The sequence below is a fragment of the Panulirus ornatus genome, chromosome 34 (assembly GCF_036320965.1).
Source record: "Panulirus ornatus isolate Po-2019 chromosome 34, ASM3632096v1, whole genome shotgun sequence".
Classification (NCBI taxonomy): Eukaryota; Metazoa; Arthropoda; class Malacostraca; order Decapoda; family Palinuridae; genus Panulirus; species Panulirus ornatus.
Window position 1 is genome coordinate 13049994 of NC_092257.1, and position 24266 is coordinate 13074259.

At 46.5% G+C, this 24266-nt stretch overlaps 2 protein-coding genes across 3 annotated transcripts in view; one reads left to right on the forward strand and one right to left on the reverse strand.

The window, feature by feature from the left end:
* LOC139759870 (uncharacterized) overlaps positions 1-24266 on the forward strand; it is a 79929-nt gene that overhangs the window by 6649 nt on the left and 49014 nt on the right. Inside the window, exon 2 of the mRNA XM_071682392.1 lies at positions 132-2994. Within this exon, the coding sequence (XP_071538493.1) occupies positions 2425-2994 (570 nt within the window). The 5' untranslated portion in view covers positions 132-2424. The remainder of the gene's footprint in view (positions 1-131; positions 2995-24266) is intronic.
* Positions 1-24266, reverse strand: part of LOC139759867 (short-chain dehydrogenase/reductase family 9C member 7-like) — a 60532-nt gene that overhangs the window by 4992 nt on the left and 31274 nt on the right. For both annotated transcript variants that reach the window (XM_071682388.1, XM_071682386.1), the window contains exons 2-5: positions 21745-22311; positions 12185-12243; positions 10184-10340; positions 9330-9512 (exon numbers count right to left, since the gene is read on the reverse strand). In XM_071682388.1, coding sequence (XP_071538489.1) covers positions 9330-9512; positions 10184-10340; positions 12185-12243; positions 21745-21949 — 604 coding nt within the window. In that variant the 5' untranslated portion in view covers positions 21950-22311. The remainder of the gene's footprint in view (positions 1-9329; positions 9513-10183; positions 10341-12184; positions 12244-21744; positions 22312-24266) is intronic.

The following is a 24266-nucleotide window of genomic DNA, read 5'->3' on the forward strand; positions in this document are numbered from 1 at the left end:
CAAATGATAAATTTTCATTTATTTAAAGAAATAAAAGAAGGATGAGTTAATTAGTCTGAGGCGGCTGGGCTGCGTTGTTGGCCGTGTGCGTCACCATCCCATTTCTCATTTTCTTTTCTCTTCTTTTTCAGCAAGACGTGTTGCCTCACCCACCAGCTTCAAGGGTATCATATGAACACTCTCACGCCTCGCCCTGCCCTCGGAGTAAGAGGATCGTAAAAATATAAAAGGTCACCCTCCTTCACAAAAAGGAAAACGAAGCAAGGTAAAAGAAAATGAGGTAACGTGGGATGCTGTTAAGATCAAGGGAATTTGTAATTACATTAAAACCAAATTTTATATTGATAATAGATTGATTCATGTCCGTTCTCCTGACGAAGATGTTGGCTTTGATATAAAGATAATTAGCATAAGGAATCAAATCATAAAGATGATAAGGAACTCCAGTGTCCAGTTTATCTATTTATCTCTTGACCTCTGATGTACGACCGTTGAGCACGACGCGTCGGTACGACCGTAACTCTTTGGGTTTGGACCGCGTGACCTTTAACCTAACCCCTTAGCGTCAGGTCAAATGGCAGGTACAATAGCGTTATATATGTAAAGGTCTTCTCACCATACTGCTCATGGGTCGTATAACGCTAATAATGTTACGTACCTTCGTACTAGATGTCGTATTGTGCTAACAATGTTAACGTACCCTCGTACTAGATGTCGTATTGTGCTAACAATGTTAACGTACCCTCGTAATCAGCGAAGTCATATGTAAACAAGCGAGCGAGGCTACAATGGTAACTTGATCCTGAGGGATAAACATATGATGACATTATGTGAGGCTGGGGACGTTGGGCTGAACGAAGTACCCCCCTCTCCCAGATCAACCACCTCCCCCCCACACAAGAATGTTGGGCTGAACGAAGTACCTCCCTCCCCCAGATCAACCACCTCCCCCCACACACAAGACATATGGCTTGAGGAGGAGGAGGAGGAGGTGGTGTGTTTGGTGGGGGGGGGGGGGGTGACACCACTGGTACTCTGATACCCCAGCGAGGGGAGTACCAGCTTGATGACTAAGCTTTGAGTTGTAGGGCTGAGTTATGACTTAAGCTTTGAGTGGTATGACTCAGTTATGACTTAAGCTTTGAGTGGTAGGGCTCAGTTATGGCTTAAGCTTTGAGTGGTAGGGCTGAGTTATGATTTAAGCTTTGAGTGGTAGGACTGACTTGTAAGCTTTGAGTGGTAGGACTGATTTCAAGCATCACTGATAACTAGGTAATTGTCTTCAGCATATAAATGAACACTCGCTCGCAACCCTGGGTAGATAGATGCCCCTTCCTTGTCTTAACGTCGAGGCTTTGGGAGCCGCTCAACGATCGTAGAGAGAGAGAGAGAGAGAGAGAGAGAGAGAGAGAGAGAGAGAGAGAGAGAGAGAGAGAGAGAGAGAGAGAGAGAGAGAGAGTCATGTCCAGGGGCACAGTAGGAGAGTGTAATTATCGTCTTTATTGATGGGCGTCGTAATGATCATTATGTGACTCGGTTTCATTGGGTGGTGTCCATGTTTTACGAGTGTGTTTTGGCCGAGTATTTTAGTCACAAGAAGACGCCAGGGAACCGTGCCTTGTTTGCTGTGTGCTTGTTTGCTGTTTGTGTGTGTGTGTGTGTGTGCACGGTGGAAACCTGTGTGTGGAGCGTGGACGTTCAATATAGCCGGGTAACGTTCTGTCGAACCTGTAAGCTGCACTCCCTCACAGAGCCGATAGACGCACACACACACACTCACACAGCCCTAAAAAAAAAACGAGTTGTCTAAACTCTGTGATGACCGAGAGAAAGAGTTCAACCAACCACACAGCCAGCGACTGAACCAGCCAGCGACTGAGATATCCAGCGACCTGGCCAGGCAAGTGCTGGCGGGCAAGTCGTCTTAAGGCAAGGTCATCAGATGACGATGGCTCTTGCTGGTGGTTTTAGTGATGACGTTACTGCTAGATAGCCGGAGGGAGGGAAGGGAGGGGGCAAGCAAACGGTACTCTGCATGTACGTACGTACGAGGGTGTGAGGCATAGAGAGAGAGAGAGAGAGAGAGAGAGAGAGAGAGAGAGAGAGAGAGAGAGAGAGAGAGAGAGAGAGAGAGAGAGAGAGAGAGAGACAGAGAGGATAAGCTTGCCATTCGGTGCACGTTTGACCAACTTCTGGGGTCGGTCGTGGGAGCAATAAAGACATAACTCTCTTTTTTTTTCTTCTTCTTCCTGGGCAAAACAGGAAACAGGGATGAAATAAGACGACCCTGACCTTCACGTGAGCCCGCCATAAGGAAGCACTGTGCGAGGTTCCTCTCTCTCTCTCTCTCTCTCTCTCTCTCTCTGATCTCGTGTGTGTGACCAGTAATGCACACCAGCATTAGATCTGTGAGCCACCATTTGAATGGGGGACAACCACTCACGTCACTTGGTAAATAATAATTTACGTGTGATACACACTCGTGTCCTCCCGCCTCTTAACCTTGTGTGTATATATGTGCATCATGTGTTTATTCCCAAACACACACACACACACACACACACACACACACACCTCAGGCTATGCCAGGTAACCATTCATCGAGAATGGGAGGATGAACACCTGGGTTGGGTTTGGGCCAACTCCCACGTCCACGATTCGGGTTTGACCCCGGGGTGGCCTTGTGCTGATTCATGGTCAGTGAATCTAACCACTACACCACAAAGGCCCGTGTGTGTGTGTGTGTGTGTGTGTGTGTGTGTGTGTCAATATCGAGAAGGTTCATGGTCTGTGTTCTCTTTTCCAGTTCACTGCGGACTTCTGTCTCGGATTGCGCCCACAACTGGCCATCGTTTGACAGATCTGCGCCTCGTCACTCCTCATTACTTCTGGTATACTCCCCCTCCGCCTCCACACCAGCACCAGACACGTAAGCCGGATAGTGAGAATCCATCTACGCGTCGTGGAAGATACGAGATGGACCCCAGCGTACGAGTGAGTGTTAACCAAATCATCCGCCATATAATCTTTATGCCTTTGGAATGGATCTGTGTGAAATATGACCCCATAGGAAGACTGAGGACATACTCATTCTAGTCTTTCGATACATTGGTTTATTAGTCAAGTATGATCGAAGGATTTAGTTGACCTGCGTATGATGTGTATCACACTGTATTTAGGTTAGCATGTGACAATGTTGTACATTCCTGGCCTCATAGATACCTGAGTGAGGTTGTTGCTATGTAAGGTGTTGCAGTGCTCTGAGATAACGACCAGGTATAATGTGGGAGAGGAGTCTTGAGGGCCTGTGTGGGAGGAAGGTCTCGGTCTGATGTTATGTTGGGGGTGTCGTGTGTGAGGGATCTCTCCAGTCTTCTGTAGGAACTCGCCAGCCTCATGTGGGTACTCGCCAGCCTCATGTGGGTACTCGCCAGCTTCATGTAGGAACTCGCCAGCCTCATGTGGGAACTCGCCAGCCTCATGTGGGTACTCGTCAGACTCATGTGGGTACTCGCCAGCCTCATATAGGAACTCGTCAGCCCAATAAGATACTCGGAACTTTAAAAGGCCAATATTGTGACGATCGTCATTTGTCGGAACTGATCACTCGTATTCTCAATAATTGGCCCCAAGACGCACCATTTGGCCCCTATAATAGAATCAGATCCCACATTAAGCAGTGTTGCTGAGGTGCCCTGGGCACCATATGTTATGGGGTTTTATGACTTCTGATGATGTCAGGGTAACCTCTATATGACATTTGCCCCCCCCCCCACCGATGATGACAAAGGTCATTCTCATTTTTGAACTTGTCATCAACAGCCCCCCCCCCCACCCCCCAGCCACACCACTCCCCCCCTTTCCATCCTCCAGATGAGTCAAAGAGACGTATATAACTATCGTGTTCGTAACCGGAAAGGAATTATTCGACCGAAATCCACTTTGAATGTGATGATGGATGAGAAAGAGACGCTTGGTACTCAACGTAAAGAAGAGGAGGAGGAGGCGTTGCGTAGCATACACGGGCCAGGGGAAATAGGTATCATGAGAGAGAGAGAGATAGAGAGATAGAGAGAGAGAGAGAGAGAGAGACAGAGAGACAGAGAGACAGAGACAGAGAGAGAGAGAGAGAGAGAGAGAGAGAGAGAGAGAGAGAGAGAGAGAGCCGGACCAAGAGGACAAGGGGAAGGCGGGGCAGGAGGACATGACGTGTGTGTGTGTTGTCGTCCGGTACCCCAGTCTCTGTACATTACATTCGAGACTCTTTCCACCAGATGCCACAGATTGTAACCTAACCTTGTTGTTGTGACTCATCTTTATTCTGATAGCGCGTGTTTGTTGCTTCGTCTTGTTGCAAATGTTGGTATATCAACACCACTGAACACGTCAGGATGACCCCTTGAGCACGACGCTAAGACCCTTAGGCACGACGTAGGACCCTTGAGTATAGTGGTACGACGGTACGACCCTTGAGCAACTGGGGTGTTGATGGCCCTAGCCTCTGACCTATCGTTCCATCATACTCCAGAAGCGTACCCTCATACTCCAGAGGCGTACCATCATACTCCAGAAGCGTACCATCATACTCCAGAGGCGTACCATCATACTCAGTTGGAGGTCAGAGCCGTAATGTTTCATAAGGATTCTGATGGGTTTGCTGAGTGGCGTGGATGATTCGCAGGGGGAGGAGAGGGAGGCTGTGGTTTTAGGGGTCAAGGGGAGGTTGGTATTAAGGAGGAACGAAGGAAACAAGGGACCTTACTTCTTCACATCGTGAACACAAGAACTCATTGTTCATGGAGCCTGCAATGCTTAAAATTACGAGAAAAAACACCTTTTTTTTTAAGGCGTTTCTTACCTGTGTTCTTAGAAATTGATTTATGACTATTCTCTGTCTCGGAGGGAACACCCGATTTGTTCCTGCGTGTGTTCTTCATTCTAGCGTAACACCTTGGTGAACAAGCGTATCATTTCCTCTACAACATTCATAAATGTTAGATCTCATACAGCAAAAATGCCCCCCATCCCCCGGACAGAGTCGCATTCACTGGAAAGAAGGCAGCTCACCTCATGACATTGAAGATAGAAAGTGTTCATGAATAAATTCAGAAGAAAGGTGTTCTTTGTTCGTGGACAAAGAGCAGGAGGTCCAGATGTTGCATCCTTTGTCAGGGTCCCTGACAGACCTCTTAGGCACTGGCGAAGACCTGTGGTCAGTCTTGTGTCCTGTGGCTGTCCTTCTCAACCTATAGAGTGTTGGGATCGCCTCTGTCCTTGCAGGATACGGCGCAGGAGACACAGACAGACATACACACACACACGCAGGAGTGAACAGCTTCGTATCCTACGCTTGCTGTGTCCAAGCCAACCAGGGCCTCCTTCTTCGTCACCTGGTGATGTAAGGACCTGGGGTGTTTGACTAAGTCATCCTACGCAGTCCTTCAGATGAATTCGCAACTCATCACTCTTCGAAAGGAGTGGTTCATTTTTTTTTTTCTTTTTTTGGGGAGAGTTACGTACAGGAGGCCCCTAGGGGCTAGATCATTCTGCGTCAGGCCCTTCAGCACCAGCAGGAGCAAACACCTTCATGGTCACACACACACACACACACACACACACACACACACACACACACACACACACACACACACACACACGAACAATGACAAAGAGAGAGAAAAAATATATATGTGACGTTATACAAGAATACGACCCTTAAGATCCTCCTCCGGAAAGGACAAGATCCTAAAGCGCCTCGACATCCTTCTACACACACACACACAAGAACAGTCACTAGTAAGAAGGCATAATGGTGATCTTAAGGAGTCATTAGCCAAGGATTGTCGTCCTTAATGACACGCTTTATATGTCCGTATAGTGATATGCAACGTCACGTCACCCCCACCTCTTGGGAAGCATTGTTCCTTAGGCTTCGCCCTAAGTTCTGCCGCCTAGAGGGGAGCTGAGGAGTCTTGGGCGCCTATGTGGGAACTCCTGGGAGATTCAGGTGTCTCCCCACTTGCATGTGGGAGGGAAGGATAGCCGAGGCATCTCCCCGAAAGCCAGATATCCATAATCGTCACTGACTATCTTATCTCTGTCTGTAGAAATTTAGAACTGTGTAGAATCATCTCACTGTCCTCCAGCTGACAACCTGGTCACAGACCATCAGGTCTTCTGTCATCTGTCCTCACCCTGTACTGTCCTCCAGCAGATAACCTCGTTATAGACCATCAGGTCTTCTGTCATCTGTCCTTCCCATGTACTGTCCTCCAGCAGATAACCTCGTCACAGACCATTAGGTCTTCTGTCATCTGTCTTTCCCATGTACTGTCCTCCAGCAGATAACCTCGTCACAGACCATCAGGTCTTCTGTCATCTGTCTTTCCCATGTACTCTCCCCCAGGTCAACTGTTACCTGTCGTATCTCTTATACTCCCACGTAAGATATTACAGATATGCCTCCCATCCTTAACTGTACCTGAACAGGTAATCTATCCTTTGCTATCTACTTCCCCAACTCACAATCAGATAGGTATGTATGTATGTGTGTGTGGGGGGGACCATCCCTGGTTTTAAATGGTTAGTTATGACATTCCTTTTCGTCCTTCACTTTACTAAATTCCTATCTGTGGCAGTGACGGCAGAAGGAATATATATATTTTTTTTTCTCTCGAAGGATGCAGCGCGTCAGCCTGTGGTAGGTACCTGTTTGGAGTGTGATCTCATCCGTGGTGTGACCGGTGCGTGAGACGCGGGGGAGCGGGGTGAGTGTTGATGAAGAGCTGATCAAAGGTTGAGAGAGAGAGAGAAAGAGACAGAGATGGGGGGAGGAGGGAGAGAGAGAGAGAAAGGGAGGAGTATCCGAATGTGGTAAGTGGCATTGCCCCTTTCTGCACTGGGATCCCCTTCTGTCAAGTGGGTGGAGATGATCAGATCAGATTGTCACTTGTTCCTCTTCATTATGGAGGATCTAATCATGATTCGCCTCGATCGATGATGCTCACAAGAAAACACTTCAGGAAGACACCAAACTTTTTTTTTTCACATGTCGAATTTTGAAAAGAGAGCCGATCAAATTCAGAAGACCGAAATCATTTCTAAATGTTCTTCTCCAACAATTTGAATATTTTTCGTCTGGTGGAGAGTCTTGGACAACTGACGTATGGTGAAGAAACCAGTCTTGAAATCACATAAGGTACAAAGAAAAAAAGTACAAGAAAAGTTCTATTTCACTCTCGCCCCACCTCACACCACACCACACCGCCACACACCACACCACACCACACCACACACCACACCACCCCACACCACACCACACCACACCACACCACCACTTCCCTCAAGGCTGCGCTACATTTTCCATCTCGCCAAATCATCGCCCGTCTCCTATAATCACCATTCCACATCCTTAATGACACAACTACAATCACCTGTAATTACGCACCGAGGAACGACTGTCTCTCGAGGTATTGTTGGCTGTAATGACCTTAACCATATGAGGTGGAATGATACACAGATGTTCCCTCCGGCAGTCTAATGAGTGTGGTGGTCCGCTCCTCACAAACTAAGAAGGAATGGGTGGAGACAGACCCTCATTTATGACGAGGTGAGAGTTCTCTCTCTCTCTCTCTCTCTCTCTCTCTCTCTCTCTCTCTCTCTCTGGATTTCACAGCAGCAGACGACATCGTCCATTATGTCATTTCCAGTATGTACGGCTAGGAAGCGCACAACACACCCTCCTTCCCCCTAGATATAAGAAAAAAGAAAAGGCCGATAAATGTCGTCATAATTCTCGAATTAGATACAAATCTCCCTCTTAAGCCTCTCATGGCCGGCGCGCGCGCGCGCTTAGACACACACACACACACACACACACACACACACACCTTGGTTACGCATCATAACCTCTGGTGTGGGGGTAGGCGGGAGGGGGAAGGGTGGGGAGGGGGGAGACGACTGGTTGCGTAAGCGTCTATCAATACAACTTGCGTAGCAAGATCTATCGTGTTACAGGAGGTAAATCTATTGTTGCTCAACAGAGACGGTAAAGGAAAAATGTATTACGTAAAGTTAACTTCAAATGTGTAAAAAAAAATGTTTTTGATTGTGAAAACTTAAGCGATGTGAAGTGTACTAAAATGTGTACGAATCTTCTGTGGTTTCCTCGTCAGGTTTAGATGTATTTCATCTTAGAGTTCTTTATCATAACTCATTCCAGAGTTACGTTAATCAGTCAAAAATCACGATTATATCATCGCTCAAACTATGAGGCTTCGAAGCATCGAGGTCTCGCCTCCGTATCCACCACGAAGGCGAGGTATATGAGACCCGACTCCATGTAAACACAAGTACAGGAGGACCTGCCATGTTTAGCTCTTAGCGGAAACCAGCGAGGGATTCGCGGAATCGGACGAGCTGGGCGACTCCACTGAGGTATCGGTTTCGCGGAGCAGCTGTGGTCTGTTGTGTCAGTCTCGCGTGTCGGGAACTCGATACACATCCCTCTTACGATAAAGGACTGCACATGCGCACAACACACGAGAGCCATATCTCACGGCTCTTAGACAGGACGGGAATGTAGCACAGTACTGTGGGGAATGTATGGGGATTTCTATTGCCTAATTTTTTGTATTGTGTCACGAAATGTTTGTGGACGGAGTGGCGGTGGTGTAATCCTCCTGTTGGAGGATGGAGTCGGGGCGAAATGTCATCAGGCCTTCGGTGACCTCGCGAAGGATTTTCCCACACTGCCTCGACGCTGTGTACAGTTAGTGATGTCTACCCCCTACCAGATGCCGGCGGTGTGGTACACTGCAAACACAGTGGCCACTCGGGTACGACGGTACGATCCATGGGTCACATTCGGGTACGACGGTACGATCCTTGGATGCCACTAGGGTACGACGGTACGATCCTTGGGTGACATTCGGGTACGACGGTACGATCTTTGGGTGACACTCGGGTACAACGGTACGATCCTTGGGTACGACGGTGTTTACTCACTGGAGCACGACGGTGCGATCCTTGAGAACGACTATACGATCCTTGAATTCAACGGTAAAATCACATGAGCACGACGGTTTGTGGCGTCGTGCTCAACGAACTGTACTCTCGTGTTCAAGGATGGTACCAGTGCGATCAAGAAATGTACCGACGCGTTCAAATGTTGTACTGTGTCGTCCTCAAGAGGTCAAGGGTCGACGAGTTCTCACACCTCCTACGAAGCCAAGCAGAGGCCTGGCAGAAGGTACGACCACAAAACCAGATATGTGGGAAGTACGACTTGGGGAGAAGAGTCTACGAAACAGCAACAGAGCCTCACTTACCAGCGAGGGAAGCTACGAGGACGACCCGGCCCTTGGACTTCCGCAGGAGAGGGAGAAAGGTCTTGGTGACACGGATGGGACCCAGGGAGTTGACCTCGTACACTCTCCGGAATTCTGAAATCGGACACCACTCGATCTCGGTGAAGGCAGCGATCCCTGCGTTGTTGACTACACCCCAGAGATCTGTGGAGGGGAGGCAACCAGGGGTGTTACAAGCGACCTGGGGAAGTGAGAGACGATACACAACTTCAAGGTAAAGAAAAAAAAAAAAGAAGAAAATCTCAGGATTTCACACACACACACAGACAAACATTCATGTCTCAAGACATTTGATTATGTCATGATTAGAACTGACAAGATCGTGTGTTGCATGAAGGGATGGTCAACTGTACTAAGCATCCGTCACTGTGGTTGTAGTAGATGACTGATAATGAGTGGTTATACGAGCCACTCGCTATCACTGTGTTGGGGGTCAGGAAGTATGACTGTTGTGGTCAAGTGGTAGAGTGTCGCATCCTGTCCTTACTTCTAGCCCTCTATTCCACACCCCCCACCCCCTCCAGCTATCCCCATCCCACCATCGTCCCCATATCTCTCTCTCTCTCTCTCTCTCTCTCTCTCTCTCTCTCTCTCTCTCTCTCTCTCTCTCTCTCTCTCTCTCTCTCTCTCTCTCTCTCTCTCTCCTCAATCTCTTGTTCATCGTTTCCCACCCCTTCCCTTTAACCTTTTCCCTTTCCATACACATTTTCTCTCACCTTTCCCTTCACTCTCTTCACTAATACTTGTCCACCCTTTTTCTTCACCCTTCGTTCTTTTCCCCCCAAACCCTTCCCTTGCCTTCCTCTCCAACTCACACTGGTCCTCGCCAAGGTCCTGCTCGATGGTCTTGTAGGCAGCCCGCACCTCATCGTCTTTGGTCACGTCTACACTGATGACCTTTAAACCCGACATCGACTCCTGCTGGAGGGACAGAGCTCCCTCACCGTCCGCCCTCAGGCACCCAGCATATACCTGTAGGAGAGAAAGACAGTCAGGTGTGCCTCTCAGAACAAGTCAGGTGTGCGTCTTGGTGCCAAAACAACCCACAGTCCCACCATGAAGCAGTTACCTTGAACACCTAGAAGTGAACACTTATTATCTATTGAGTACCAATGACAAGCCACATGTATATCTTTTAATATTTTATACATCTATTATACGTTTCTGTGTACAAAGAACGAGTCATATGTAGATTTCGAATTATATTTATCGTCTGAAAGTTTATCTGATGAGAACGCTGGTGGTGTTGACGAAATAGAATCTTTTATTTAATAGCTAGAAATGTGAGAGTATCATTGAATGGTGAAGGGAACCGAACAGGAGTGTGATATGATGCTTGGCTCTGTCTTCGGATGCTGGGACTCTTATCTAAAGTCTTATTGCGCTTCAGAAATTATATTCTATCAATGTAAAGCCGTTTATAACACGCGAATTATGCTTGTAACTTTTGCCTGAGAGATTTGAGGTACCGTATGTGTGTGTGTTTCAGCCCTCGAACGGCGCACCTTCTAAGGTTGTGCGCTTTAAGGGTGAGGTGATGGAGTGCTGAGGTACCAAATCCATCACGTCCTCGAGTGGAGCGAACTTTGACCTCTGGAGAGAACGAAGGTACGACCTCTCGAGCACGAACGGGTTAGCCTCAGGTATGATGGCGTGGCCTCCCTCCCTCCTGACCTGACCAGTTCACAAGTCAGGTCATCCTAATACCCAAGGGTCGTGCCGTAATGTTCAAGGACTGGGACATCGAGTGTGTAAAACTGCCTCATTCGCTTTCTTAAACTGTTGTCACTTTCTACCACCACGGAACTAGGAATGTTCTACACTACAGGTACATAACCATGGGGTCCATATTTCCAACAGTGGTCGCCACCTGGCTCTTCCAGCACAACCACGGAACATCTGTGTCTGAGAAGAGAACCCTGTGGGAAGTGATTTTGACAACACATTTCCAACGCACACACTCGACTACCACACGTTGCTCAGACTGGAATGACTGAGTACGGCCTCGCTAAAGAACTCAGTCCCAAGGAGTCCACATTTCCCTGCTACCCGAAGTAACGCAGCTTTAGGCTTCAGAAGTTTTTAGATTGACGTCCTTGATAAAGCCTTGAGTCTTTCATATATATATATATATATATATATATATATATATATATATATATATATATATATATATATATATAACAAATGACCCCAAGTGGATCCAGTTCTAACCTATAATTACGAGTGTCAAGAAATTGCTACGTTATAAAGGCATTAATCAGAGGCAAGAAAACTGCTTTCATCTTGACGTCATGAGTCTCTCATGACGTGGCCATGACTGTGTCCTTCCCCGGGCCATGAGTCTGTCATACTCTGGCCATTACTCAGGCATATCCTGGCCATGAATTCAGCTTGCCCTGGCCATGAGCCAGGCATACGGACACACATCAATATAATCCACATGGGTTCGAAATCAAGAAAAAGAGGGAGGAAGAAAATCTTAAGTACTCCAACCCCTTGCCCCTGACTTTACGTAAGGTCGACACTCCCCAGGCAAGGAAGGTTGGCTCGCCCTTGAGCGTGACATGGCAAAATGCTCGGCTCAACGCACACCACAGAAACCAACACCCCCGACCAACCCTACCGGCGGGGAGTCGAACCACCGTCTCACGGTTGGTAGGGCACTGTAGAGAGAAGACCCACTCCACCAAAACAACCCAAAAACCATCATCTTTTCAGCTCTATTCAGTTTCCCCAGTTTGAGAGGACCACCCCAGTCCTCCCGACCTGAATGTTAATTAGATGTTAATGACTAGAGAAGGAAAGGGACGTACCTTGAAGCCCATCTTGTCCAGCCTGGTCGCCAGAAGTCGACCAAACCCGGTGTCGCAACCTGCAAACCAAGACGTGAAACTGATTAGCAACAACACCGACGTAACGTGTGTGTGTGTGTGTGTGTGTGGTGCGATAAGTCATTATGGCGGGAACATTGTATATATATATATATATATATATATATATATATATATATATATATATATATATATATATATATATATATACAACCGTCTCTTTCTCGACCTAACAACCAGACGACAGAGTCTGTATGGGTCAAGTGGCGATGGTTACCTTGGATTTTACCAGCCATATCAGACGACCCTCCCACCTCACCATAAGGTCGCTAGAGGTCGCTAGAGGCCGCTTCCTGACGTAGGCAAAAGACCCCCGGCTGGACTGGCCCGTGAGCCTCGCTCAAACCCTCCCACACCGCTACCATACCTGGCTGGCCCCCTCGCATCACCACACCGCTCCAACAACCCCCCTGAGGTTATGACCATGGTGAACGGGGTACGATTTCCCTCTTGCGAATTAACCTTTTTTTTTTTCACATCTGCATCAGCACCCTGATACCTGCTGGACACAACGAATGTTACTGTGCTTCATATGGAAGTTACTGACACACACACACACACACACACACACACACACACACACAAGAAAGAGAAAGACGATGACACTTTTTATGTAGGGTCGGTTTCTACGCCTCAATTGACGTTAAACGAAGCGGATATAAATCGAGCGTGCTTTGAACCCATACATATATACATATATATATACGCTTTAAACGCAGAATACCACTTTGACGCTCTGCAGCCAGCGTATATATATATATATATATATATATATATATATATATATATATATATATATATATACGCTTTAAACGCAGATATACCACTTTGACGCTCTGCAGCCAGCGTATATATATATATATATATATATATATATATATATATATATATATATATATATATATATATATATATATATATATACTTAGGTCTCGTGAATATAATGAAATTAATCAAATGTAATTTATACATGATACGTATATTTCATACATAATACATAAGAACCTTAAACAACTAATTTACCACAATTGTCTTCAGTAATGAGAAAATAATTAGTCATCTTTTTCATGACTCATTATTATCCAGTGGTGTAAATTGCCCCACTAATTAACAAGTCATTACAGACTTTGCTCGTAAACTCTGACGGTCGTCTAATTATCTTCTTGTACGCTGGTTGAGGTATGCCACCTACAGTCTAGATAATCATCTGTAGTTGTAGCTAATTACCTATTAGAAGACTAATGTGAGTTTAATATAAGAGAGTCTGAACCTGTAGATTATAGACGCGTGTGCAGAGTAATCAATTCAAAGTAGGAGTACCATGGACTATCATGTAACGTCTCTGTACTATCATGTAACGTCAATGTACTATCATGTAATGTCAATGTACAATCATGTAATGTCCATGTGCTACCATATAATGTCCATGTACCATCATGCAATGTTTCTATCGTTGCTGTTTAAGACGTCTTTTTCTCGTCGTATATGTAAAGAAGCGAGTTTGAAGTATACATCATCGAGGCACAAAGGCATGTACAGGTGCTAAAGAGTTGTATGCGTATACAGAAACTCGCGTCAGTACAGATTGCCACAGAGCAATGCGTACACACTCCAGCAGACATGGGGAGGTATACAGACCCAGGGGAACAGGAGGGAATGTCCCTGGCAGAGTGATAAGGCAAGCCCACGGAGTCTGAGCAGCTGATAAGGCTCATCTTATCTCTCTCTCTCTCTCTCTCTCTCTCTCTCTCTCTCTCTCTCTCTCTCTCTCTCTCTCTCTCTCGTATTGAGGGTTGTATGTGTGTGTGATGTGTGTGTGTGTTCATGTGTTGTATGTAAACGTATGTGCATTACTTATACACTGGTGGGGGAAGGGGGGGAAGGGTGATGTTACAACCATTGTCCCCCAAACTTGTGAATACATCGATCGTGAACGCGAGCTCGCACGCGCGTATGGCCACGTGCGTACATACAAGACGCCCTGCACATGTTAACGTGCAATCCGTCTGTCTACATATGATATTGTTATATTTTCTTTCCCACGATTCGTCATCATTATTCCCCTGTTCTACAGGAGTCATCTGGTATCCCGTCCTACCATTTTTTTTTATTCAATTCTGATGACTATATAAATATACAAGTTTCGAGTCTGTTTATTACCCAGGATCGTGACGTCATGCGGCCCTAGCCCTCTGGCGGATGCTAAAAGTTCCTATCAACAGTTTCTTGCCGGAGTCCCTTCTCTTAGAGTTGTTGAAACCGCTCGAGCACATTATCTCAAGTCCTTTGTTGATTTATGATAATCAGACTACAGATATTGTTTACAGATGAGGTTCAAGAGTCAAGTGAATGAGAAATACTTTGAATACGGCCACTGGAGAAAGGGATAGGAATAAGATCTACCTCGTAAAACTTTGTTATTTCTGGATCCTAAAGGAGAGACCAGTTTATGAATGCATTCCAAAGCTATAAGTACCGAGCGCCTGATTCTTTGAATTGTTTGATACACTCAGTCTCGCATCGTGAGGAGGAGATCTAAGCCTATTTTGTCGGTTGAAGTAGGTAGGCCGCTGGCCCTGAAGGGTGTCTACAGGATGTGAACCGAACAGGAGCGAAAAGACCCGCGTATTTTATACTATTTTCTTTTCTCATCCAGGTGATGAGACACTTTGGAATGCATATTGTGCTAATAAGTTCCGACTAGGAGGGAAAAAAAAGAAAAAGGGAATTTCCAAACACATCTCCCCCTAAAAAAAGAAAGTTAATTTAATGAGAAGATTAAATGACGAAATTTATCGATGTGTTTTGGTAATTTGTCCATGGGCAAGTTTGTACTCGTTGTGCGCAGTCCATACAAACATCGATCTCATTGAGGCTTACAGTTCTGAGTCAGTATTCAGGGCATCAATACACGTTAATTTCACGTCAAAATTGCTCATGACGTCAGGCCATTAGAACAGTAATCTTGAATTAACCCCGTCAAGTGTGAGTGTTGGTGCACACGTGGGAGGGTTTAAATTAAGAAGATGAAGTACCTCCACTCTCCTTGAAGGGTCGTTGGTTAGACGAGAGATGGCATTCAGGAGGTGGTAGAAAAGAGCATGGACAATATGAGAGAGGAAAGGGGTGTGTGGTGTCCCCGTGTGTATAATGGGGGAAGTAGTGATCAGGTGTTTGAAGCGGGGGGAAAGAAAGCGAGGAGTTTAGAATGGTATGGAGAGCAGTAAGGGTTAAGGGGATTTGACCCCCCTAATCATGACGGTACGACTCTTGAGCACAAAGGTACGACCCTTGCGTACGACGGTACGACCCTTGAATATAAAAAGCCTGGCCTTTAACCCAACCCTATTAATAACAGGTCAAGGGCCAGGCCATCATGACCAAGGGTTGTACCGTCTCACTCTACGGGCGTACCGTCAACTCAAGGATCGTACCGTAATACTCAAGGATCGTACCGTCATGCTCAAGGGGCTTGCTGTCAACTCTAGGATCGTATTGTCATGCTCAGGGGAGGGGGGTTAAGATTAGGGTGTTGGGGGTGTGTGACGCAGTCTAAGAACTCCATAATGGCCGAGATAAGACCATAAACAGACAGAAAAATGTTTGGGTCAAGTACGTAGACGAAGACGCTGAGGAAGGGAGCTGTCGGCAAGGGCTGGGAGGTGATGACGAGGGGAAAAGGTGGAGTGGTTTGGTGACAGTGGGCGTCTGTCACTGGAAGGTGATGCGCGGGGGTCACTGGATAGTGATGGGAGAGGGGAGGTCATTTGATAGTGATGGGTGGGTGGGTGAATCACATGACACTCAGGTTCGTGAGGGAGTGTAGGTCGCTGCCATGGGGCAAAGTCCATATTGAGGTCAATATGACCTGTTTTTGTAGTCGATGGTGAAGACTTTTCAGCTGAAAGTTCAGGAGTTTTATGACTAGGATTAACGAATGACAAGACAATGCTCCGGCAACGATCACGTATTTTGGAAGGCCAGTGTATCAGAGGAGAAAGTAGAAGGAGGAGGAGGAGGAGATGGGAAAGGGACGAAGAGGAGGAAGAAAAGACGGCGAGTCACAGGATGGATGAAGACTGACTGAAGAAGAGAGTTTGAAGGTATGGAAATATAAGTTCGAAGATGATGATGATGATGATGTTATTGACGCATATAACTATAACAAGAAAGTGACCATGAAGATGAGATGGTCTTATGAGAAGATGAGTCAGAAACAAAACCTCGAAGAAAAACAGGAAGAAGTTGTGTCCACTTTGGTTATAGGAAAATACCCGCAACACATGCAACATAAATAAGACACAGTATTTTAAACACTCAAATATACGGAACACAACACTCGATAAACACTAAACGTAACACAAGAGGAACTAGTTCACCGTCAAACTGTAGCCTTGCCCTCCTTCCTCCCAAATGGGAGGTAGCAACACTTCTAGATTCCATCTTGGGACAACACTCTCCAGACGAGTCCTCGAGGAGCCATAGAACACTCAGAGGGAAAATGTTAATTAAGGTCGTGAAGAGAGACGGAGGGGTATTGTTAGCCGTCCTTAACGTTAAGTGGAGGCCAGTTCTTCAAGGCCACAGCTCACACGCGCTCTTGTGGCCTCGAGAGATCTCTCACAAACTCGAGGCTGTGTGTACGAGGTGTGGATAAGGACGACTTCCTCATATTCTGGTCGTGAGATGAGGCTGATGGAGCCTCCGATGCAACACAGGCCAGAGGACTGAAGTTGAGTATCGTGCAGCCGAGAGCAACGCGATCGAAGTGAAACACCACAACCCGACGGCAACCGACATCGAAGTCGCAATCTTCAGTATAGCCCAATCCAACCTAACCTAGTCCAAGTTAACCTAATCCAACATAGCCCCAATCTAAAGCAGTATTGTCCAGGTTAAGTCACCTGAACCCAACTTAACCTGATCCATTCCAATCATCTAGCAAGCCCTGACTTGACCTGACCTGACAGGTGACCCAGCCCCGGGGTTGAGACGCGCTGAGACAACCTGTCGAAGGGGCTCGACCCCCCCACCCCTCTGCCTGTTTACTTCATGAGCTATTTACGTCAACGTCTTATCTCCGGCTTATCGTAGCCTCGTCTGCGCTATCACCATGGACCTACAGGCCTGTTGATGTTTGAATTCAGATATCTCTATTTATCTTGGTTATTTATAGCAATAAAAATGTAGATTACGAGTGAAAATATCGAGCGATGGACGAAACCTATAAAAACTCGTAAACCAAGCCTCTACCAACTGATAACAGATGATAACAATCGATGTGTGTGTGTGTTACCGGACTCCGCCCGCTCGAGGTCACACCTCATGTGAAAAGTCACCTGTATCGCTGGGAGTAAAGCCTCTTCAAAGTACTTCTCACTACAAAGAAGTCTGAATTTCCCTGCAACTGAAGCAGCGCAAGGAGGAGTTCCTGGCTGTCACCAAGACACTTTCGCAGTAATTAGACCCATGATAATCAGAATGAATAAATGAGTAAATAATTTATTCCTCTTCTCAAGGCTTATAAAGGGGTGAATTGGGGTCACGATGTGAATTTCCCAGTGTTGGCACACACGAGAGAATGATGTAGTCAACATCAGGTCTTCCCACTTCAGCTGGGACGGACGGAGGCGCTGGCTGGTCGTCTCTCTCCCATTTGGGTGGAAGAGAAGAGCGGGTTTTTACGTCACGAAGCCTAGAATCAGGGCTCGAACCGACGACCAGGGAGTTAGAGAGCGATGGATATATCCATGCAGCCCAGCTATGCCTGACCATCCAAATTCACCTAGTCTGCTGTTACCAGGTCCTGGTGGGATTCGAACCCTGAGACCGGGGTGACGGTAAAGTGCGCCACCCCCCCTCCCCCCCAACCCCCAACTCAAGCCTGGGACTTGTGATAACGCTTGACCTTCTGTTATCTATATTGTGTCAGCCTCTGCCTGGCACGTGTAACTGCGTCACTGGGTTACGAACCCAAGGCCTTTTTGAATGTACATTATTGCACCATAAGATACTACTGTATAGTCAACGATAAAATTCGTCTATTTTTCATTTCATTACAAAAACATAGCTTCTAGGGAAGTTTTTGAGTGACTTTATATGATGGCTTCCTTGTGTTGCGAATCGGATCCGTATCTGAATCTGTATACGTGTATGTGCTTAATGGGTTAAGGGCTGTGACGAAAGAATGAGGTCAAAGGTCATGTCATTATATCCAAGGACACCTTCTGTCGTCCTCAAGGGTCGTACCGCCGTGCTCAAGGGTAATACCGTCGTGCTCAAGGGTCGTACCGTCGTGCTCAAGGGTCGTACCGTCGTGCTCAAGGGTAATACCTTCGTGCTCAAGGGACGTACCGTCGTGCTCAAGGGTCATAACACCGTCGTGCTCAATGGTCGTACCGCCGTCCTCAAAGGTCATACCGCCGTCCTCAAGGGTCGTGCCGTCGTGCTCGAGGGTAATACCGTCTTGCTCAAGGGTCGTACCGTCGTGCGCTCAAGGGGTGAGTATAATGCAGGCGAAAAGACTAAAATTGTCGATTTTACATGTCGGCTCATTAGCTTTGGTCTGAATGTACACAGTCCCGAGAAAAGGGCCCGCCTCTTCATCAACCCACGTTACTTAACTTTCCATCAGCTGATTGATGTAAACATTGCATGGCGGACGGCCAAAGTTGGGAAGGGTACAAATTTTGTATGTCTTTTCTTTTTCTGACGCAGACCACCACACCGGAGCCAGCCAATCATAATCAGTCCTTGCAGACTTATTTAATGATTCTGCTCGGTCGCTTCATACGCCTTGGTTTAGCCCAGTGAGACATTGTTGCTCATCCATATATCCCATCGATCCATTTCATTCTATCCCTTGCACGCCCTCTCACCCTCCTGAATGATCAAGCCCCGTTACCCCAAAGCCTCGTCCTTCACTCCGTCCTACCCATCTCAATTCATCATGGGGAAGAATAACATCAAAATAAAATCGACAAGAAACGTTCAAAATTCTATGAATTCGTATCTTAAAAGGAACGAAGGAATCTCAGAACGACTCCATGAAATGTCGTGTTTCACAATTCTATTACATCCTGTAGAAAAACGTACGTCGTGTGGCGGATTTCTCAGCTCGTGTAAGGATGGGCGTCCGTCCGACATCCGATGATTTCAGAAATCATAGACTCGCCAGGGCGTCATTTAGTTGTTACGGGAACTCGGGACAATTAGTTGTTATGGGAACTTAGACCAATTAGAAGTAATTAGACTCGCTGAAGTAATCATTCGTACAGGATTTCATTATACCTAGTTTAAAGAACATGGAGAAGTGTATAATCTATAATTCCTAATTCTATAATAGTTTGGGTAACCGAAGCTGTAGAGCTGAAAAAGATAAATGGTTTTAGCAAAACTGTATTATGAAATTTGGTCTTTGCCCAGGCCTTAAGGCCAGACTCTGGTACCCTCAGAACCTGCCCTTTATCCTGTGATCCCTTCGTTATAGTATGAATCAGATAAGGTCATCTATTTTGAATCCCTGATGTGAATCATATCTAAAACTGCTTTTGAAAATGGTTGTTTAATGGCCTCAAGATGTCCTTCAGGGCCAATGTGCGGTAGATTAAAAGAAAAAAACAACTTCCCTACATCCTAAAGTGACTACATTCAAACTCTAGGGTCATCTACATGCTACAGTTCAGGCGTAAATGCAAGCAAACAAGCGCTTGAAATCATGATGTAGATATGAATCGCATTTATACGTGAGTTTGACTATGCTAATCTTAGCACTGTTTGTTTAACTTTAGCTCTCGTCACCTTATGCGTTTTAGGGTCGTTATTTCTTCCTCTTTACCATTACCCTCCCTCCATATGTACGTCTCCTCACTAGACGTGAAACGAAGATACTGACAGTGACGTAGAATATCACTCGTCTGGGGAAATAACGACCAACTTTATGTACGGCAAGGGAGATACGACCTTAAGACCTCGAGTTATCAAAGCTTGAAGTCTTCTTTATCAAAACGCCTGAGAACTTCGTTCCTCCAGTATACATAAACATGATACTTTGTATGAATATTTCTTGCATTCACGTCGACTACATCGTGTAGGTTTGGAGTGTATTGTAGGGACTCTGGGCTAACGACCGACAAGAACTCAATTGAACATTAACCACAAGAACGTATCATATAGGCCTCTACACACGAAGCTGTTAGTACTCGCAAGTGGAAAGCTATGATAATAATAATGTCAAGAAAATCCATTGTTTTCACTGAATAACGACATACTTCTCTTGATTTTGCTCGTTTCTGGGTAATTCAGTAGTTGGAATAGTTCCTCCTTAGAGAATAATTGGATGAAACTAGTCCAGATCAACGAACATTACCATAAACTTCCCCAAACTCGTTCGTGCACGAATGGATCAACATCATCAACAACAACAGATGGACCACAACACACAGTCAGAATACCAGCTGAGGGGGTTTTTCCAGGTATTTCTCCCGAGTAAGGAAACATTACGTCACTCATGTGTGGCGTGTGCCTGGTGGTCAGGGGGAATGGGGAGAGTATGAGGGGGGTGGGGAAGGGGTCGTGGAGGATGTTCATGAATGGAGAGTCCCGCTGGTGACGTCATAGAACGGGTCACGAGTTGGCGACGTCACGGAGGTCGGAGTTGACGTCACCCTCTGGTCGCCCAGATGGTTCGGTGGGTGACTGGGGCGGGACGGGGGTTCAAGCTGGGATTAACCAGAGGTCTAGCAGTCTCATGGAAACCCTAAAACACCACCACCAGGAGGCCTCCCCCTGCCTCACCACATCGAAACCCTGAAACTAAACCCTCTTAGACCCTTAGTCCTGGTCTGAGACTCTTGAAAAAAGACATAAAGACGTTCGAAACTCGTACGAGACTGAGGAAAAACGCCCAAAGTGTTTTGCTCAACAAATGATAATCATAACAAGGACATACGGGATGTGAGCAGAGTGGTCAGCACCACGACCAGGGTCGTTCCTCAGGACAGGTATCCTATTCTAGTTCATCATCATTGTCTCCTGCAGACTGGTCTGCCACAACCTCCCAACAGTCCTACCTTTCTCAAGTACCAAGTACACAAAGGACACGTCCGTGGTACCAAGTACACAAAGGACACGTCCGTGGTACCAAGAAGCCAAGGACACGTCCGTGGTACCGAGGATACGTTCGCGGTACCAAGCGCCCAAGGATACATTCGTGGTACCAAGTACCCAAGGATATGTACGTGGTGTATACAACAGCTCACCTTGGCTTGGGGTTGAGGAAGTGACACGTGGAAAAGGAGGCTAAGAAGAGAGCGCTAGACGTCAACATACTGAGCTGGTGGGGTGAGTGAGGAAGGAGACCACAGAACTCACCCCAGATCAGCTTAAAAATAAAAGCTAAGCGGGTAAGATGGCCGAGGAAGGGAGAGGTCTTCGACCTTACATATCAGCTAAAGCTGAAGGTAGACTATGAGTTGACTTACCGGTAATAAAGACGGCTTTATTCGTGGAGTCGATGCACGATCTCTTCATCGCGTTCCTGGCAGCCTTGATGGCCCAGTCGGCGATGTGGGCTGCCATGAGCCCTAGCGCTAGCCACGACACTGCCCATGATCTCTGCGACACCACCACCAGCGCCACCCACATGAACACCCACGTCCCCACCATGTGGTACCAGGTCATGCCCATGGTGCTGCCAGGAGACGAAGACGCTCTTCTTGAAGTAACCCACACGAGAGAGAGGGTCGTCACAAGGTTCACCTCGTCGCTACAGTAAGCTTCAGATCTTCACTTCGAGTCGAACCCCTCACTTCTAGCTCTTCACCAGCAGGAGAGAATACCTCCCTACAGGATAACAGTCCAGACCGAGGAGATAAGGAGGGGATGGGACAGTTCAGGGTACTTTATCCAGGAGGATCCCGTCACCAAGGGGTCATCTGCGAGGTCGCTCGGGCGCAGATAGGTCTGGAAGGGCCCGGGTTGGTGCCAGTTAGGGATCTCGTTCGAACATCTCACTAACAGAGACAGATAACGTCCCGACGCTGATGATCCTGCAATAGAAATAGAGTGACGTGAAGAACTCTACAGAGCAATGAGAGGAACTCTACAGAGCAATGAGAGGAACTCTACAGAGCAATGAGAGGAACTCTACAGTAATGAGAGGAACTCTACAGAGCAATGAGAGGAACTCTACAGAGCAATGAGAGGAACTCTACAGAGCAATGAGAGGAACTCTACAGTAATCAGAGGAACTCAATAGGCATGAGAGGCACTTTTACATACGACAGTGTTTACAGAGAAAATTTTACGATCAATCACATTTTTTTTTTGATATAGATGTATTACAGAGACGAACTTATGATCAGGGTTGATACTTAACGTGTTCTTATAGATATGACCCGAATGGTGAGCACATGATGTTCCCAGTTCAATGTAATCTTTTATACACTCATGAACATTCTATAATGTCCGCTAGAAGCTAACATACCACATCACACACACACACACACACACACACACACACTGATCGTACACACCCGTTTACACAGATATTCTTATGCACACTGATATGCACCATACATACATATAAAATGGACTGATCAGATGTTTATATGAGTATGCACAGAGTACGTACAACAGAAAAAGTATAGGACGTCCTCGAGTGGAAGAACACCCTCCCCTCACACACACACACACACACACACACACACACACACACGGGTAAGCACCTGGGAGGAGACGTTTTACATAACTACACCAACACTACATTTTGCTGTAGCTGTTAGTCAGCTCCCACGCTACCTCTAAGGTGTGCCACACGTCACGCTCACCACCGGAAACATGATAACTCACAAACCCTCGAGACCTCAATGTGTTCTTCCACCAGCGCGTTGTTCTTTCACTACTCCAGGCTGGCAGTGCCTGCACAGGAACCCGTCATTTCACTGTTCCAGGACCACAGTGGCACCACAGGAGGCCCGTCATTTCACTTTTCCAGGACCACAGTGCCACCACAGGAGGCCCGTCATTCACTGCCTTATAGTATGACAAATAGGACAAGACTGAATGAAGAAGGGGAGACGACAATGCTAAGGCTAGTTAGACAAAAAAAAAAAAAAAAATACCCTTTCCTATGATCCATTATCACTCCCATGAATTCAACTGCATGATAAGAATTCTTTCGTGACCTCGTCATCTCGCCTGACACCCTGGCGCTACCGGACGTCACCCACTGCATGACCCTGTCACTAGACCTCTCGACGTAAGGCAGAGGACATAGGCAGTCAAGCCTTGGCCCCATTACCATGTGTATGAAGAAGATAGAGGCACCACCGCCACCATCATGGTTTTCCTGTGGTGGTGATGTAACCTACGTCCAACCACTTAGTGACGTCATGTAGCCTGATTAGATGGTGTCAACAGACAACTCCCCTTTTTGAGTACGACGACTTAACCTCTTGAGTACGATGACTTAAAGTCATCGGACTTGAGTTATCGACCGGAAGATTAGGTCATCGTATTAAAAGCGGGGCTTAAGTTATCGACTGGAAGGGATGCATCGACGTATTCAAATGCTTCAGTGTGCTTTGTTTCGGCAAGTCGACTCATGATTCGATCGTTTACCTGCAGCGATGGCCGCCAGTGTATGCTGGCTACGCCACACAAAACCGGGATGATGTAACGTCAGGAGGTAGTGATTCGAACCAGTGACAACCTAATCGAAGCTTTATGATCCTAGATTAATAAATGGCCTCACTGTTAGAGCACCAACTCGAATCAGTCTCGAACCATTTGAAGCTTCAATTGAACCACTTTGAGGATAACTAGTCACAGAAAACGGATTCTACTTCAATGTTCCCATTATACTGAAAACCCCGAATATCCTTCGCTTGTGAAGGAATGTGATATTCTGTATATTACAACAAATATCCCTCGTGTATTCCGTACATGAATACCTATAAAATTCGAAAATGTTTGACTATCAAGTGACAATAATCTTTTTTTC